Source organism: Phyllostomus hastatus, unplaced genomic scaffold, assembly GCF_019186645.2.
Source record: "Phyllostomus hastatus isolate PE091 unplaced genomic scaffold, TTU_PhHast_1.1 phas_scaffold_78, whole genome shotgun sequence".
In the NCBI taxonomy this organism is placed as follows: domain Eukaryota; kingdom Metazoa; phylum Chordata; class Mammalia; order Chiroptera; family Phyllostomidae; genus Phyllostomus; species Phyllostomus hastatus.
Genome location: NW_025334041.1, coordinates 43,998,357 through 44,018,850, shown reverse-complemented (window position 1 = coordinate 44,018,850; position 20,494 = coordinate 43,998,357). Strand labels below are relative to the sequence as shown.

Here is a 20,494-nt window from a genome sequence, read left to right as displayed (position 1 = left end):
AAGATGGGGATTTTATCTGTTAAGGAATACATGAAATTTCTATCTTGTCTCTCATTATTTAATCAGCACAGAGCCTGAATGCTCTAGTAAAGACTTGTGAGAAAATGAAAACTGAGGCAATTCCTTTTTAATTTCCCATTCCCCCAAACTCAGAATCTTGTTTTATATTTATCCTGGTCTTAAGTTGTTTGTATCAAATAACTTAAGTCAAGGTGTTAACTCATGATTAAATGGCTGATATTTTAGTAGTGAAACAATTCTAAAGCCTGATGTGACCTGTCAACCTTGCCTCTCTGCAGAATGAAGAGAGAAAAGTAACATTTATTGAATTCATGCTGGGGTTATTCAGTGTGCTAGGCCAGTAAAGATGATTTGATATGCCATCTTTGAACCATTGCCTGCCTTTGTACTAAACTTTAATTTTGACTATTCAAAGGAATAGTCAAGGGAATGCTTGTGAACTGGTCTATACAAAATATTATGGCAGGTACAGGATGAAAACTGTTTTTCTTTTATGTACTAATTTTTAAATGAATAACACTTTCACTGTTATTGTAGTTGAAGTTATATGGATATATTTGAAATAAAATGTTGATTAAATGTTACTACCTATTTTTATTTGAAAGGATATGCCAAGTGTTTTGGGGAATGGCTCCCCCGTGTGGCATGCTCATTTATGTTCAATGTCTGGATTGCCTCAGTAAGAATATAGTGAGCTGGTCTTGTTTTTTAAAGTAAGAGAGTCCTGTCCTGGCTGGTATGGATCAGTGGATTGAGTGCTGGCCTAACTAAAGGGTTGCCGGTTCAATTCCCAGTCAGGGCACATGCCCGGGTTGCAGGCCAGGTCCCCAGTTGGGGGTTCGTTTGAGGTAACCACACATTGATGTTTCTTTTCCTCCTTCCCTTCCCCTCTTGTCTATAAATCAATACATAAAATCTTTAAAAAAAAATAAAGTAAGAGAGTCCTCTCTCATTTTCTTCCTCTACTTTCCCTCACAAAACCAACCAGAAGAATTGAACCAGCAGCCTCTACTGCCCTCACGTCTTTCAATTTTTGGCTCTAATAATTATGCTATTTTTGTATTTTCTTTAGATTGATGCTAATACTAGCTAGAAACAACTATATCTTCTAGGGGAAGAAAGGGAGTTATGAATATTGAATGACTTATAGATCACTATTAAAGTATTTGTAAGTTTTAATATCTTGGATATGGCTAGGTATACTAAAATAACTGTAAGAAAAACAGGTTTTGAAGTCAAAATAGTTTGTGTAATGCTGGTGAACTTCCTAAACAGGAAGAGTTTTCGACACTTACTAGACTATAGAATTCTTATCTTCAGGGATTGAGACATCAGGGAACACATTTCAGGAAACAGCAAATGGTTTTAACTGAGTCATTCTTCATGGTTTTTTAAATTACTTATTACCATATTTGCTTCTTCCCTTGTTGCAGCAATTTTTGAAAGAAAAATAAGAGAAAGCAGTATTAAGCTTTAGAGATTTGTATTTGGCAATGTATTTCCTGTTAGTAAGTCTACTTTTTTCTTTTTGTAGCAAGCACCCTCAGAATCATAAGGTGCTTTTTTTTTAAGATTCCTTTATATTAGCAATGATGAATAGGATGTTAGTTTAAATGTAATTTAAATAAATAACTTCCCATTAACTAAAACTTGTAAAACTTTGTTAATGACACTTACTGGCAGTGGGTATAAGAAGTATCCTATTTCCTGCTTTTTTCTTTCCTTTTATAACATTTGTAGGAAAAAAATATGAGGGGAAAAGTTAAAATGCAGTTATGATGGTAGTAGGTTTTTGTGGGGGTACAGGGACAGGAGGGAGATTTAGATGAAAAATCTTACATCCATTCTTAAGCCACTAATTAAATATAAATTTACTTAAATTAAGCTTTGCAAATATATACATATTATTCTTATCTTTTATTATGTCATCTTTTGAGAGTGCTATACCTAAATTGGGAAGAATACTGTATAGCTTACATTTCTCTTATAGGAAGCATATAGGATATGTTTTAAGACAGTGACATGTTTCTATATTTTCCGGTTACTTTTTTAACTGCATCAGAAAACTGATGGTTAGGTTAATGTTTATGGAAGTGAGTAAAAACAAGCCTAGTAATTAATCTAATGTCCAGTGTCATCAGGTTGTGAGGTTTTCCAGATACGTAATTTTTCTAGGTAAGGGAAGCATATATTTTAAGTACCAAGATTTTAATGAAGATAGCTTTTTTACTGAGCATATGCAGATTAATTTATTTTCGGTCTAGGTTTGCCATTATGATGTTATAATACTGTTGTCCTAGGGGAGCTATAGTTATGGTTGCCTCTTCCCCCTTTCCCCCTTCTATATTTGTTGTTTTAACAGCTTAAGTGCTATATATGTATTTCATTAAGAGGTACATACTTTTTTAATTTGAATACATTGTTATATGCAATTTGCCGTGTTTAAAATATTAAGTAATTGGTTCCAATTGATTTAGTATATGTTTGAATTACTGGGTTATTAAACTAGAAAGTGTTAAATGGTATATAATTAAAAGTTATATTACAGTGTATTTTAAAATTCAAATTGGTTTCACAACTAATATTTTGATGATTTTCATTTAATTTTTAAAATATAGTTTTAAATTTAAATATATTTGTATTCATCCTATTGGGTTATCAAGTACTAACCAATCAGACTACTTACCATATGAGATCAGAGAGATTGAGCACGTTCAGGGTAGTATGGCCATAGATTTCCTATTAGATTATCAGAATAGTATCTTGAATATTCAGAGAATAAATGTTTTAGAAGAAAATTGCTATTTCGTTTTAAACATGATAACTAAGAATACATAGTGGTGGTTTGTTTGTTTGTTTGTTTGTTTGTTTTTTACAATGTGTGATTGCCTCTTGTGGGCCCCAGGCATGTGCCCTGACTGGGAATCAAACTGGCGACCCTTTGGTTCACAGGCTGGTGCTCAATCCACTGAGCCACACCAGCCACGTCCTATACATGGTTTTTAAAAAGGGCTATACTTTATAGTGGAATTTACCTTGGTTTTAATAGTGGGCAAATAGAATGTACTTTACATTTTAGCAAATTTTGGTGAAAGAGGAGAGGGATCTGTACTTTTATTATAGCAAATTATGTGTGTAAATGAATTTTACATATAATACATATGTATTTTGCTATGAGGTAATAAGAACTATAAAGATTCAAACACAGTATTTAAGATTATAATCCAAGTAGAGTGTGTTACTTTACTTTTTGAAATTCAGTTTCTCACAAATATCCTTTTGAAATGTTTATGAATTTATAATAGGGCCATACTTAAAAAAATCATCAAAAGATATAGCCTCTTTCTAGGCAACCCCAAGATATAGGAGGGGGGAGGGAAATCAAGTTTGTCCTACTTTTTGTTAAAGTTTTTAATATTTAGTGTATACTTAATTTAGACATGTGTTCTATTTTAATTTTAAAGAACATTTGTAAACTTGGAAATTTATGTAAAGGTGTAATCTGAATGAAGTGACATGGCTAGGTCAATAATCTTCAATCAACAAAGTGATCATTCTAACCTAAAGTAACAACATGTGGTTAAGTGACAATTAGTACTTAAAGGTACCCCATAAAACATATTATTTGTCTTTACTATTACTGCCCAAGAAGCTTTACCCATTTTGGGTTACTGAATGATATATGTTTTTACTTAACGCAGAAATTTTACTCCAAGAAGCTGAATGTTAAACTTGTTAAGAATTAGTTCTGATTTCCTGATCACTAATTGTATTTATCCCTTCTCTGTAGCTTAATAATGTTATAGTAGGGTTTTATTTTTTAAAACTAGGATAGACCCAGGAAATTAAGACACCTTAATCTCCCTAAATGTACTGTCCATAAAGGCTAATCCAGAAAAACAAATAATTAGGGTTTAGGTTAATGTTTGTTTATGGAAGGAAGTTGTTTTACTTAAAAAAGATTTGTTTACTAGTGTTAGTATATGAAAAGGCATATGTCTCTTTGCAGGATTTAAGTGTACTTGTGAAAACTCAAAAGTACCAATGATTTTTGAGGTATAAACTGTTTTACTTTAGTTGATATTTGAATAATACCCATTTGCAAGCACTGTGCAGGTGACTATATAATTATGACATTTTCCTAGGCAATCCAAGGTAAATTGTTCCAATTCATAAAACTAAAACTCAAGGAATTTAAGTGATTTCTGAAGGTCACACTGCTGGTAGATAGCAAAGGCAGGTTTGGGACCTAGGCCTCCTGGTTACTTAATCTCTAGTAGTTTCGTCAGTTACAAATGTAAACTGGATCCTAATTAATATAGTAAGATTTAGAAGGGAAGATCATTCCCGGTGGCCTTTTAGTTATATCAATCACTGGTGGTGGTTAAATGTAACATTTTTATAGTATGTACTTTTGAAAAGTCTGATAAAAAGATATGAACCATTAGAAAAATGTAGATATATGAACATTTGAATATAATTTCAGTAGCACCACTGATCAGATAATGAACTCATGTATTTTAAGAAGTTATGGTCAGTTGTCTAGAATTATGCTGTTTATCTGGACTGTTTTTATAAGCTATGCATAGGTATAGCTAGGGAAGGTAAAATAGCTTGATTTAGTGCAGATTTGTTTTAAATGACTTTATTTTACTGTTTGTAAAAGCTTTTTGTTTTGTTTGGCTTGCCTCACATTATGTTCTAATACTTTTGGACAGTATAATTTAGTGTTACACAGTGAGAGTAAGCATTATCTTACTTGTGACTTTTAATTCCATATCCTTCAGGTAAAAAGAACGTATTCTCACGGTACTTATAGAGCTGGCCCAATGCGACAAATCAGTTTGGTGGGAGCAGTTGATGAAGAAGTGGGAGATTACTTCCCTGAGTTCCTTGACATGTTGGAAGATTCACCATTTTTAAAGGTAAGAGAAAGCAATATTAAGCAATCTGAATTGTGGGTGTTACTTTCATGCTACAGGTGATACCGATGGTTTCAGAATTGTAGAAATTTTTATTTTATTTGAGGAAAGGAAAGGAAGAAACTAAATTTTAGTGTAGTGTATGTTTATGACTTCTCAGGTATTAATCACAATGCAAAAGCTAAGTGGTGGACAAGAAAATAACACTTCCCTGTTGTTGCCACATTAGGAAATTAGGTTTCATCTGTTATTAGCTATATACTGAGTACCAGAGGATTTAAGAAGTAAAGAAAGGAGGTCTACTAAATTAAAGTGCTTAGGAAAAGGGAATGGCCATGTGGCATTGCGGAAAACTGGCCTGGAAGATTGTACATCTGTATTTCATTCTTGGCTATACTTGGCTGGATTGGGCAAGCCATTTAAACTTTTTGGACTTCATTTTCTTCATAAATAAGACATTTAAAATATAATTAGTAATTCAAATGTCAGAATGTGACAAGATCACTTTATCATTACTGTTTGCCACTTAATCTGGTGAATATATCTTCTTTTTTCACTTCTCTTTACTCAGTTTTGTAATCTGTGTGTGTGTATGTGTGAGAGAGTATATTTTTCTTTTCTTTTTCACCCCATTCCATTTTGTTTTTATTTCCTTTTTTATTCTGTTAAACTTTTTGTTCCTTTTCTATTTCTCCCAACTAGTGACATCATTGAATTTTATTGTATTTGTTTTGAATGGTACTTTAAAAATACATTATTTAAATATTTATGTTTCAGATTTTAAGCGAATGAATGCATTTATTCTGGAGAATTTAATTTGACAATTCTCCCATTTTTGAAAAGGGATATGGGATAAAATTTAAAAAAATACTATTCTTACCATTCTGTGGATCCTTTGTCATTTTTCTCTCTCTTCAAAGATTTTAATCTCTGCTTTTTAGACTAGCAAACTCTTCAAGCAGCTACTAAATTTTTAAAGACAAATAAATTTTGACTTTGGTTAGGTTTTCCTTTTTGTTTTACTAGGTTTTGATTATAACTAATTAAAGAAGTATCTATTTATTGGGTAACCATTTTTTAACTAATTAACTATTCATTTTTATAGATTCTCCTGGAGAACACTCGCTTACTTTGACAACTTACTAACATTACATATTTGGTAGGAGGAAGAATAACAAATGATAAATATAGTGAATTATATCTGTGACAGGGTTGGGGGAAGGAATCATCCAAAAATAATTATTCTCTTTATGTGTTTGAAAAAGAATTTTTTGATAGAAAATGTGTGAATATATAAGAATATATTCAATATAGGTATGTATTTCAAAGGTATAAGTGTAAAAGTATAATGAAAGTTTGTCAAGGGGCAGCATTCTTTAATGTATATTTAAAGGTACGTTTTGACAGTAATTGATTTCTATGTAATTATTTGCCTTTAGTGTACACTGCCATGGGGGACACTATCTAGTCTAAAATTAGAGAGTCGAAAAGACAGTGATGATGGTCCCATCATGTGGGTACGCCCAGGAGAACAAATGATCCCTGTGGCTGATATGCCAAAGTCACCTTTCAAAAGGAAAAGGTATGTTGGACACAAATTTGTATTGCTGGGAGTGGGTGTTTGTATGTTGGGTGTGTGTGTGTTATTTGAAAATTGGAGGAAGAATGAGGTGAAAGTTTAGGGCATAATTGGAATATAAATTAAAAGATGGCTACATATGCTGATAAAATTTTTAAAATTTATCAAATACTTTTTTTTCATGTCCACCCAAAACCCATTCACCATATCTATCTTTGGTGATCGCATGGTCAGATGTTAATAAGACATGAGAAATTAGGCAAATGACAAATTGTAAGAATGGAAAAAATATCATTCACAGTACAGACATTTTAAACTATGAAATAAATTAATAAGAAATATTTAGGACCCTTATTAAGAAAATTAAAACAGAAGATATAACATAAGATCTAAACAAGTAAAAAACCCTAGTATATTTTAGATTGGATAAAAATGGTAGTCCTTTGAAACTCAGCATATACTACTTCTAGTACTGGATAAATGATTTTAAAGTTTATAAGGAAGAATAAGTAAAGCCAGCAAATAGCCAAGAAAATTGTGAAAGAGAAGATAAGTGAGAGGTCCTAGTGTTAAAAAGATCATTTATGAAAGGATAGAGTACACAGATAGATCAAAGTATACTGGGAAAGGGAAGATTTATTTAATGAATAATATGACAAAATTGGCAGTCCATCTGAAAGAAAACAGTCATACCTCATAAGGAAAAAGTTTTAAATATAAGATAAAAAATAAAAATAATAGAATAAAATTTATTTTACTTTTAAAGATTTTATTTATTTTTAGAGAGAGGGGAGGGAGGAAAAAAGAAAGGGAGAGAAACATCAGTGTGTGAGTGAAATGTGGACTGGGTGCCTCTGGGACTTGGCCCTACAACCCAGGCATGTACCCTGACTGGGAATAAAACCAGTGACCTTTTTGGTTTGTAGACTGACGCTCATCCACCGAGCCACACAAGCCTGGGCTAGAATAAAATTTTTAAGCCTAGGAGAGACATTTCCTCAACAAGATAAAAAAATATAATGGCAGTAGTATTAGTGAGAGAAAACACATCAACAACAAAGTTCAAAACTATGATAGATTGACTAAAACATTTGTACCATGTGGCAAACTAAAGTTAATATACAAAGAGCATTCCTAAATTGACAAGAAAAATATAAACAACCCAATAGAAAAACAGGTCTTAGGCAGTCAAGTGTATATTAAAATATTTATGAGATACTATTTTTATTCATTACATTAACAAAAATTATTAATAGGGCAGTAATATTACAGGCTGGTCGGTAGGTAAGGAAAACAAAGTTCTTTACACATGTTGATGAGCTGCTATAATTATTTTGTGAAAGGAGTTTAGCAGTAGCTTATAAAGTTTAACATACTATATAACTTCTTTAATCCAGCACACCCACTTTTGAAAACTGTCCCAAGACATAAAAGCTCTAAAGGAAAATGTAATAAGAATATTGATTGCAGCATTATTTGTAGGGAGAAAAAGATTTAAAGTGGTCTGAATGCCCATTAACAGGAATTGCTGACTACATTTTGACACATTCCTATTAAAGAATATGGTGAAATAGTTTAAATGAATTATTTCTGTTCGTTGATCTGGAAGGATATCTCTGACAGTTGAAAAGAGTAAAATGTAGAGTAATATGCCCACTATGATTCTATTTTTAGAAGAGATGAAAAACATATGTATAAATATATATTGGGTTGGCCAAAAAGTCCATATGGTTTTGTTCTATTACAATAAGAGACACATTTTTCTTTTTTTTGTTTTTCTAAAGATTTTATTTATTTACTTTTAGAGAGAGGGGAAGGGAGGGAGGAAGACAGGAAGAGAAATGTCAATGTGTGTGTTGACCCTCATGTGTCCCCTACTGTGGTACCTGTGAGGGGGCCTGGCCTGCAACCCAGGCATGTTCCCTGACTGGAAATCAAACCAGTGATTTGGTTGGCAGGCCAGCACTCAATCCACCGAGCCACACAAGCCAAGGCCAAGACCTATTTCTCATTTTCACCAGTAACTTTATTGATTTGGATATTTTGAGTATGTTGGCTATCTTCTGCATGGTGTAATGTTGATTGTTCTCAGTTAATGGCTTGATTTGATCACTATCAACTTCAACTGGTCTACCTGACCATGGAGCATCAACTAGTGAAAAATCTCCAGCATGAAACTTCACAAACCAGTTTTAACACATTCAATCAGTGACAGCATCTTCTCTATATACTGCACAAACCTTTTTTTGCATTTCAGTTGGGTTTTTACCTTTCTTGAAATAATAAAGCATAATATGCTAAAAATGTTGCTTATGTTCTTCCATCTTCAATATTAAAATAGCTATACAAAAATTCACCAATTTTGGTAAGGTTTTTTTTTAATGCACACTGTTATGACAGCTGTCACAATACAATCTTAAAATAATTTCAAATGAAGTTAAAAACAACTAAGTGCTATTGGAGCCATCGTATGGAAAAAGACCGAATGAATTTGTTGGCCAACCCAATATTTATATGAGCATAGAAAAAAGTATGGAAAAATGTATACTAGGTTAACATTTGGTAGGAATGGAGTGGGTGATGCTGGGGGAAATGATACTTTTTTCTTAGATAACAAAAAATGGTTTCACTGGTTACAGTGATTATTAATTTAAAAAGGAAAAATGGTCATTGGGCAACTGTAGGGTGCATGAGGCAGGGACTATCTTGTTTTGTTACTGATATGTCTCTAGCACCTAAAAGGAATGCTTACTGCTTAATAAATTTTTATTGGTTGAATGAAACTTTTATAATATATAAGTTGATAGTAAATGGTAAAATTGGTGTTTCTCAGTGGTTCTTAATTTGGATGTATGAATTGTTTTGAGAATCTGAAAGCCTCTGCCCACGATGATACAGATATGTACACCCTTTTCCATGTAATCTAAGGGAGTTCAGCAGCTCCTTAAGGAATTTGCCTGCACAGCAGTGATTATAAATCCATCATATATCCAATAATTTCATATCCCATTACAGTCTGACCAAACTAACGACACTGCCTTAGCCACTATGCTAAAGTCTGAATTCATTAGAATATGGTGTTAATAGGACAAAACTTGTGGGCCTGAAAGCTTATTTGTTAGCTTTCCATGGGAAGCAACATCACCATCTAGCTTTCTGACACCTGTGGACCATAAATCACAAAAATCGAGAAAGTATGTTGTAGCATCATCTGTGTATGTGAGTGTGTAATAAGACTGTAATGCAGGATTGCACAAAGAGCAGTAATAGTAGAGAGTAAAGGTGAGAAATCAAAGAACTAATAAGGAAGAGACCCTAAGAGAGAGATTGGAATGAGAGGAGAAAATTATGGGGCAATCTGGATTTTCCTTTGGAAAAGAAAAACTGTATAGGAAGATAAATAAGATGATTCCCAATCTGAGAAATTCTTCTCACCTTTTCCCCTTCTACAGCAAAATTTGAGAGAGTTTCTGCAGTGAGTGAGACTAAGTAGTCCGCAGCTTCTGTGTGTGTGTTTTCTAGGTGGTGAGCAGTGGAGGGGAGGGCCAATGGGTTGATGACTGTCCTCTGAAGAGGGAGCTAAGGTTTTCCTTTTTGCCTCCAATAAAATCATGTGTGTTTTGTGGAAGCACTTATGCTTGATGTTTTCTTGCTATTTTGTTTTGTTTTTCTTTTGTTAGAATATAAACTTCCATAAGAGTAGAGAACTTATCTTAATTCACTACTGTCTTGTTCACTAGCTCCAGGGCCTGGATCATAACTGACATAGTAGGTGCTCTATAAATATTAAATCAGTGAACTTTTAAAACTTACCTGTTTGTTCAAGATCTGTGCCTTGTATTAGCCATGTGACCTGATGGGGGCATGCTTCCATAGGTTAGACTCAAACTTCAGGTAAAGATTCTGGCTACAGGGAGACCTGGGTGAACTACACCACATGTAATTTATTTTTCTTATCCAAGTATGTATTGCCTTTAAACTTCCACTTATGAAGGGTGTATGAAAAAGAGTAGATTATATATGTGCTCTTGTTTGTTCTTGTTCATTTTAAAAAGAACACTTGATTTAGGAACAGATGATTTATAATTTCACTTCTCTGAATTATGTGATTACTAAATGCTTGATGGCAGTTAAACCTCAATACAAATGTTTGAGGGTAATTAAGCCTTAATACATAAGCCTATCCAACCCCTGACTCTCCCTTTACCTCCCTTTCTCTCTATAGAAAATATATATAAAATGTAAGTTTAATTTTTTTTAAAACAGAACTACCAATGAAATAAAAAACCTGCAATACCTACCTCGAACTAGTGAACCCCGTGAGATGCTCTTTGAAGACAGGACAAGAGCTCATGCAGATCATATAGGACAAGGTTTTGAACGACAGACTACAGCCGCTGTTGGAGTGTTGAAGGCTGTGCACTGTGGAGAGTGGTATATATTAATTACTGCTATTTTAATGAAATGTTTTCCTGGCTTTAAATTTTGGGGGAGTTTCTCAGTAATACTGTTTACTGGCGGGGGATTATTTTCCCATGTATTTGGATATTGTAACTGTGTGACTGCACTAAAGAAGATTTTCATTGCTAGAATCTAGTTTTTCTTTTGGATTTGGCTGAAATAATTTCATTTTCTAAGTGACTAGACATGAAAAACAATTGTCTTATCTAAGGTAAAAGAAAAACTAAGATTTACTTGGTACTTAGTATATACCTGTTTACAAATATTCATTTGATTTTCAACTACTTGTAGGCCCATATTTATCTCACAAGGAAACTGAGGCTCAGTACTGTGAAATAACACATTTTGATAGTTATATGTTAATAAGTGACAGAGCTGAGACTGAGTTCAGATTTGACTCCAGACTCATGTTTCTCTTTATACTGTTCTATCTTGTTGTTCTGTGCTAAGATTTAGTATCCATAGTATTAAATATTTGTTCACCTTATATATTATTTTTTTCTGGCTTCATCTGCAAGTTTCACTTTGAATCATTTCATACATTAAAAAATGGATAATTCTCTTAAATATACTTAAGGTATCCTCCCATAATTATGAACTTTTCCATTTATTGATAAATAAATGGATACTTTAAGATAAGTTTTCTCAGTTAGGTTTCTGTTTTCAAACCGAGTGTTTAGATATGAAACTTAAATTGGCATGTGCTATTTTACTTATTAAAGCAGTTGTATTAGACATTAAATATGCAAGAACATTTTCTAATTATAAAAGAAAACTTTTAATTCTGAAAATATAAAATGTCAATTGTTGCATAGTTTTCTAAGATATAATGAAAAATATAATCTACTCTGGCTGGTGTAGCTCTGTGAGTTGAGCATGGGCAGTGAACCAAAGGGTTGCTAGTTCAATTCCTAGTCAGGGCACATGCCTGTGTTGCAGGCCAGGTCCCTAGAAGGGGGTTCGCAAGAAGCAACCACACATTGATATTTCTCTCCCTCTCTTTCTCCTTCCCTTCCCCTCTCTCTGAAAATAAATAAATCTTTAAAAAATATGTAATCTGTATTTTATACATGAGGAACTTTTATTTTCAAGGGCTACTAATACAGAATTGACTTTTTGTTAATTTATAATATTATAAAAATGTATAATATTTTATAAATTAATAGTATACCAGGAAGCCAGTGTAAACTGACCTCCTTTCTTTTTTATGTATATTTTATCATTTATGCTATTACAGTTGTCCCATTTTTTTCTCCCCTTTATTCCCCTCTGCCCTGTATCCCCCTTTCCACCACTATTGTCCCACCTTAGTTCATGGCCATGGGTCATACATATAAATTATTTTGGCTTCTACATTTCCAATACTATTCTTAAACTCCCCCTGTCTATTTTGTATCTACCATTTATGCTTCTTATTCCCTGTACCTTTTCCCCCATTCTCCAACTTCCCCCTTCATGCTGATAACCCTCCATGTGATCTTTATTTCTATGAATCTGTTCCTGTTCTAGTTGTTTGTCTAGTTTGTTTTTGTTTTTTAGATTTGGTTGTTGATAGTTGTGAGTTCTCATTTTACTGTTCGTATTTTGATCATCTTCTTTTTCTTATGTAAGTCCTTTTAACATTTCATATAATAAGGACTTGGTGATGGCGAGCTCCTTTAACTTGACCTTATCTGAGAAGTACTTTATCTGCCCTTCCATTCTAAATGATAGCTTTGCTGAATAGAGTCATCTTGGATGTAGGTCCTCGCCTTTCATGACTTTGAATACTTCTTTCCAGCCCCTTCTTGTCTGCAAGGTTTCTTGTGAGAGATCAGTTGATAGCCTTATGGGAACTCCTTTGCAGGCAGCTGTCTCATTTTCTCTTGCAGCTTTTAAGATCCTCTCCTTATCTTTCATCTTGGGTAATGTAATTATGATGTGCCTTGTTGTGTGCTTCCTTGGGCCCAACTTCTCTGGGATTCTGTGAGCTTCCTGGACTTCCTGGAAGTCTATTTCCTTTGCCAGATTGGGGAAGTTCTTCATTAGTTTTTTCACGTAAGTTTTCAATTTCTTGCTCTTCCTCTTCTTCTGGCATCGCTATGATTGGATGTTGGAACATTTAAAGGTATCCTGGAGGTTCCTAAGTGTCTCCTCATTTTTTGAATTATTCTTTCTTCATTCTGTTCTGATTGAGTGTTTATTTCTTCCTTTTTGCTCCAAACCATTCATTTGAGTCCCAGTTTCCTTCCCTTCATGGTTCCCTGTACATTTTCCTTTATTTCACTTTTCATGGCCTTCACTTTTTCCTCTGTTTTGCAGCCTTACTCAACCATTTCTTTGAGCATCCTGATTACCAGTGTTTTGAACTCTGCATCTGATAGGTTAGCCCTTCTTCATTGCTTAGTTCTATTTTTGGAGTTTTGATCTGTTCTTTCACTTGGGCCACATTTCCTTATCTCCATGAGTCTGTTACATTGTAAGGGGTAGAGCCTTTGTTATTTACCAGTTCAGGGCAATCCACATTGCTGCAATCCACATTGTGGTACTGTATGTGGGGAAGGGGTTCAGAAAGGGAACAATACTGCTTGTTTGGTTCTCCACAGGCTTTCAGTCACTTCACTTGCTACCCACAAGCAAATTCTGGTGTTGATTTCCAGTTGGGTGGGTTTGTATATGTTCTTCATACTGTTTGGTCTCTCCAGTGAATTGTCCTGTGAGGCTGGGAGTTTCTCCCGCCACGTCAACACCCACAGATTTTTACAGCCAGGTGTTTTTCAAGCTTTCTTTTCCCCATGTTGGAACCCTGAGTTGTGTGGTCTACCTTGCTCCCCAGTTATTCTTCCTGGTTTATCTGTATGCGAATGTAGGTCCATCCTGGTCCTCCAGCCACCTCCTTGCTGTATCCTGTCCACCCTCGTTGTCCATCTCTGCCCCTCCTACCGATTGGATGAATGTTTCTTTAACTCCTTGGTTGTTGGTCTTCCATATAGTTTGAGTTTCTGGCAGTTCTCTGCTTTTTTTTTTTTTTTTTTTTTTTAAATTTTAAATTTGTTGTCCTTTTGGTTGTAAGAGGAGGCAAAGTGTATCTGCTTACGCCTCCATCTTGGCTGGAAGTCAGCTGACCTTTCTTAACATAAATGAAACTTTATCACTTTCAGGTATACAGAGTAGCTAGTACTGAAGTAATCCTAAAAGATCCTCAGGAAAATAATATTAATAGTTTATAATTCAGTAATAATTTATAATTGAATTTTGTTTAACTTAAATGGTAATTTTAAATATCTGTTGTTATGCTCATATAGTTTCTGTGTTCTGGTTTATAGTTTCTGTGTTCTGATTTAAACTATAATCTGGTTTAAAACACTAAATTTAACTCTGGAAATCATTATAAACTCTTATTTCAAATTAATTAGATTTCTCTTGAATGTTTGATATAAAGTATTTAAGAGGTCATCAAGAATTACTTAGGGTGAAATCTAATTTAGAGTGTTCAGCTAAGTTAGCTACATATTTACACTTTTTTCCAGAGAGAAATATCCCTGCTTCATGGCTTTAGCACTTTGTTAAAATCTTTTAAGCTTCTTTAAATTATTGTTGGTATATATTCACTCCTCCACTTTATATGTGTTTTGAGTTTAGAGATTGTGTCCTGTCCTTCATGGGACCATCACAGTTCCCAATAAATATCTATTAATTTAAAAAAACCCCACTTTGGTGGCTAGTAACTTCATAGGATAGGGACTGTTGCTAAACTAATATACTAAGAAGTTAGGTGGCCAAATTTAAGAATATACTTGAGACAGATTTTGGGATGAGATACTGCTAGTTATGAGTTTTCCCACTATTGTAAAATACAGTTTGCTTCCTAGACCAGTGCTGCTTTCATCTCTTAATACTAAAGACAACGAGAATATAATTTGGTGCTGTAAGAGGGCTTCATGGCTCTGATGCAAACATGGTTTATGATCCCTTTATAATAATTAATTCCTTGGTGTTAAATTAAGCTATACTGAGGAAGTTGGTGCTTCCTTTCTTTCTTAGTGTTTTGAATTCTATTCTTTGTCTCAAGAAGACATTAGGTATTAGAATATTAAATTCTTGACTTTATCTTAGAGCCAGGCTTAACACTAATTTGAAATAAAGACTAGAATTGATTTAGACTTTATAGAAATCTTCAGTTAGGTAAGGCTTATGAAGTATTGATTGAATTATATCGCTTTTTAGGTATTATGAAAAAGATTCATATACAGGGTATGGCAAAAGTAGGTCTACAGTTCATGTAGAAAAATACAATAATTAATAAATAGTAATAGAAGAATAACCTGTTTCACATACTCACAACTGAAAAGTTACTTTTGCCCCACTCTGTAGGTTTATATATTCAAGGTGGCTTCTTTGAAATCATTTTTTGAAAAAGCAACCATTGAAGTATAATTTATATGCAATCACATACACACATACTCATTATAAATATTATACAGTTTGATATGTTTTGACAAATGTATACAGCCATAGTACCACTACTTCAGATAAGGTAATAGAATGTTTTGTGTCCTTCATACCCTTTGGCAGTTAATCTCCCCCATTGTTACCCCAGCTCCAGACATCTTTTCATTTGTTTTTCTTTTTGGTCTTCATAAGTTAGTATCGTCTAGTCTAGGATCTTATGTAAATAGAATCATACATGTTGCCTGACTTCTTTCACTAAGCATAATGTTTTTGAGATTCATCTACGGTGTTACATATATTCGTAGTTCATTCCTTCTTATAGCTGAGTGGTATGTCATTGAATGGCTATATCACAACTGATTTATTCATTCACTTGATGGTAGACATTTGAATTCTTTCCAGTTTTATGAATAAAGCTGTTACAGACATTCACTTACAAGCCTTTTTATACGTATAAGATTTCATTTCACTTCTGTAAATACTCAGAAATGGAATTAGAGTCTTGGATAGAGTAAGGCAAAATGAGTGTGTACAGAGAAAATTAAAAGTCTATAAAAGAAGTACTAGAATTAATAAGCAAACTTATGAAAGTCTCAGGAGAAGACAATATTGAAAGTCAATTATATTTCTGTATATTAGCAGTATTCATGAAAATTGCCACTTACATGGTCTTATAATAGCATAAAACCATAGAATAATTAAAGAGATAAATTTTAAAAATATTAAATAGGTGCTCGAAACTATAAAAAACTAAAGAGAAAAATTAAGAACATACATACAGACAGACCTTGTTTATGGATTGGAAGACTCAATATTGTTATCTCAGTTCCTTCTCAAATGATCAACTCAGTCAAAATCCACAAGCTTTTCTTATAGAAATACAAAGAACCTACTATAGGCAAAACAATCTTGAGGGGTGGGGGAAGAACAATGTTAGAAGATTTATGCTACCACTGTCATTTTAAAGCTTGCTTTGAAGCTACAGTAATAACAGAGGGTGGTATTGGTATAAACTTTCAGATTAATGGAACAGAAGAGAGTCCAGTGTTCATTGATTTTTAGTGAAGGGCCTAAGATGATTTAGTGGGGAGAGGAGTCTTTTCAAGAAATGGTGCTGGAACAACAGGGTACCCATGCATAAAAACAAAAATAAAAAAGAATGAACCTTGACCCTTATCTTACACCATACAAAAAAGCCTTAAAATGGATTATAGAATGAAATGTAACATTAAAATGATAAAGTTTGTTAGAAGAAAATGTTGCAGGAAATTTTGTATTAGTCAGAAATTTTATGAACTATAAGAGAAAATGACGTCATTAAAATGAAAAGGTAGGCTACAGACTGGGAGAGAATATTTGAGGTGTGTGTATAAATGACTTATATCCAAATATATAAAGAACTCTTACATTCAAGAATAAGAAAACAATCCAATTAAAATTGGGCAATATATGAACAGGCATTTTACAAAAGGTACACAAATGCTCTTTTTATTTAAGGAAAGAACTTGCTTTTCTCTTTCTAGCTTGTTATAAGTTTAGATTATTGAGGCCTCTCTTCATTTCTAATATAAGTATTTCAAACTAAATTTCTAAGCACCGCTTTAGCTATATTCCACAAATGTTGACATTAAAAGTTCTTCAGTTGTACCATAAGAGAAATGCAAATTAAAGCACAATGAGATAGGCCCATATACTCACTAAAATTGCTAATAATAATAATTTTTGATAAGACCATAACAAAAACTAGTGAAGATATGAGTTAATTACAACTTTCATATGGAAACCATAAAAAAAGTTTGGCAGTTTCTTACAAAATTTAAACATATACTTACTCTAGGACCCTGTAATTCCATTAATTCCATTTCTGTTCCTTGGATTAAAAACCTCTCTTGGTTATTCTGTATTATCATCTCCTATCTGTATGTGATTCATTATATACATATATGAGAGTATGGAATAATCAAGAGAAGTATATGTGTTTATCTGATATGTACCAAATTTTAAACATAATTATATATGGGATGTATATTATGTATATACACACATATGTCTGATAATATTGATAATAATATACTAGCTAGTGCTGGATTCAACATACTAATATTGTTAATGATCTTTATATTAATGTGTTGCCAAAATTCATTAACTTTATTGATCTTTCCAGTGAATCAGCCATTTATTTCATTGATTTTTCTCCTATTTTTGTTTCATTATTTGTTCTTTTCTTTCTTTCTTTTTTTTTAGATTTTATTTATTTTTAGAGAGAGGAGAAGCAAGGGAGAGAGGGAGGGAAATATCGATGTGCGGGAGATACATCAATAGGTTGCCTCTCACTCACCCCCAAGTGGGGACCTGGCTGCAACCCAGGTATGTGCCCTGACTGGGAATTGAACTGGCGACCTTTTGGTTCATAGGCTAGCACTCAGTCCAAAGAGTCATACCAGGCAGGGCTCTTTATTTCTTTTAAGGAAAGAACTTGCTCTTCTCTTTCTAGCTTAAGTTAGAAGCTGAGGTTATTGATTTGAGTTTGCTCTTTTCAATATAAATATGTAAAACTAAATTTCTAAGCACTACTTTAGCTATATCCTGCAAATGTTGATAATTGTGTTTTCATTATACAGCTCAGAATTTTTCTGATTTTCTGTTTGGTGTCTTTTTTTAAAATCATGGATAATTGAGAAGACTTTTGCATACTTTTCATTATTTCAGAATTTATTTCCAGAGTTTTCAGGGTGTTTTTCTTTCCAGTTTAATTCCCTGTGGCCAGGGAACATACTCTGTATTTCTCTTTGATTTCCTGTGGTTTGTTTCATGGTCTATCTTGATGGATAATCTATGTGCATGTAAAAGAATATATATTATGCTTAGGGGTATAGTGCTCTATTAATGCCAACTAAGTCAATATTGTTGATAGTGTGGTACAAATTTTATGTATTCTTACTGATTTTTCTCTAGTTACTAATCTCCAACTGTAACATTGGATTTGATTGTCTCTCTTTACAACTTAGCTAGTTTTTTTTAAGTACCAGTATCTTTTATTGATTATGCTGTTACAGTCCCAGTTTTTTTTCCTTTGCCCCTCTCCACCCAGTAACCCCCTTTCCTCCAGCATTCCCCACCCTTAGTTCATGTCCGTGGGTTGTGCATGTAAGTTCTTTGGCTACTCCCTTCCTTATACTATTCTTAACATCTGCCTGGTTGTTTTGTTCCTACCAGTTATGCTTCTTGATTCCTGCACCATTTCCCCCTCTCTCCCGCTTCCCTCCTCCCAGCTGATAACCCTCCCAATGATCCCCATACCTATGATTCTGTTCCTGTTCTGGTTGTTTCCTCAGTTGGCTTTTGTTTTTATTCTTTAGATTCAGCTGTTGATAGTTGGGAGTTTGTTGTCATTTTAATGTTCATAGTTTTGATCTTCTTTTTCTTAAATAAGTCCCTTAAACATTTCACGTAATAATGGCTTGGTGATGATGAGTTCTTTTAGCTTTACCTTCTCTGGGAAGCACTTTATCTGCCCTTCCATTTTAAATGACACTGGAGTAATCTTGGTTTTAGGTCTTTGCTTTTCATCACTTTATTTCTTGTCAGCATCTTCTGGCCTGCAAAGTGTCTTTTGAGAAATCAGCTGATAGTCTTACGGGAACTCCTTTGTAGGTAACTCTCTGCTTTTCTCTTGCTCCTTGTAAGATTATCTTTTTATCTTTAACCTATGGCATTTTAATTATGATGTGTCTTGGTGTGATCCTCTTTGGGTCTAACTTGACTGGGACTCTGTGCTTCCTGGACTTGCATGTCTGTTTCCTTCACCAAATTAGGGAAGTTTTCATTTATTATTTTTTTCAAATAGATTTCCAATTTCTTGCTCTTTCTCTTCTTTTGGCATCCCTATGATTCAAATGTTGGAACGCTTGTAGTTGCCACAGAGGCTTCTTAACTGTCCTTGGTTTTGGGAGGGTTTTTTGGGATTCTTTTTTCTTCTTGTTGTTCTGATTGGTTTTTTCTTTTTGCTTCCTTTTGTTCTAAATCATTGAACGATTGTCAGCTATATGGTTGTTTCCCTGTAAATTGTTATTTATTTCAATTAATGAATCCTCCTTTTCTGACTGAATTTTTTTATGTTGCTGAGGTCTTCATTAAGCTCCTCAATCATCCTTATAACCAGTGTTTTGAACTCTGCATCTGATAGATTGTTTATCTCCATTTCGTTTAACTCATTTTCTAGAATTTTGATCTGTTCTTTTATTTGGGCCATGTTTCTTTGTCTCCTTGTTTTGGCAGCCTAGCCTCCCTGTGTTTGTTTTTATGTAGTGGTAGAGCTGCTTTGACATTGTGTCTTGGTAGTATGGCCTAATGTAGTAGGTGTCCTGTAGGGTCCAGTGGTACAGCCTTCCCTATCATCCAAGCTGGGTATTTGAGGGTGCTCTCTTCATGTGGGCTGAGCACACGCTCCTCTTGGAGTTGAGCCTTGATTGCTGTTGGCAGATCAATGGAAGGGATTTATCCAGGCCAGTCAACTGAAAGTATTGACTGTGATCACTTACTACCAACCTTCATCCTCTGTGGAGGGTCAGCTGTGCAGGGGCAGAGTTGTAGTTCTCCTTCGTGGTCTGTATCTGTGTACTGGGTGCACTGGTCCTGGGGTTTGCTGGGTGTTGTGGGCCAAGGTAAGCCCCCACCTTTGTTTTGCCTGGGGCCACCCTGGTTGAGCTGTCAAGTATTCTGAGAAGGTTACTAATTGTGCTTGGCTTGGAGATTCCCAGATAGAGCCAAGCTGTGAATCTGGGCTGGCTGCTGAGAGTACCCAGCCTGGAGCTCACTAAGGGCAGGTTTTGGTTGTTTGATAGGATTTAGGATGTTGTGAAACAGGAGCCAAGATCTTCCATTCATATGGAAAAGCATCTTGGGTAGGCCTTTAAGTTGAGTGGGGCTGAGTCTCTGGGGGTCTCCAAGGTAGGTCAAACAGTGTTAGCCAGGTTGATGAGTCTCAAATATGGCACTAGCCTGCTGGTTCCATGGCTCTTTATGAGGAGGGCTCAGAAAAGAGACAATGGCCTCTGGTCACCCCAATGTCAGGCATTTC

General features: G+C 34.2%; 1 protein-coding gene across 2 annotated transcripts in view; it reads left to right on the top strand.

Annotated features, from left to right (window-relative positions):
• The window catches only part of RSBN1L (round spermatid basic protein 1 like), a 78,769-nt gene that overhangs the window by 51,067 nt on the left and 7,208 nt on the right, over positions 1 to 20,494 (top strand). For both annotated transcript variants that reach the window (XM_045827844.1, XM_045827843.1), the window contains 3 exons: positions 4,809 to 4,946; positions 6,383 to 6,525; positions 10,789 to 10,956. In XM_045827844.1, the coding sequence (XP_045683800.1) occupies positions 4,809 to 4,946; positions 6,383 to 6,525; positions 10,789 to 10,956 (449 nt within the window). The remainder of the gene's footprint in view (positions 1 to 4,808; positions 4,947 to 6,382; positions 6,526 to 10,788; positions 10,957 to 20,494) is intronic.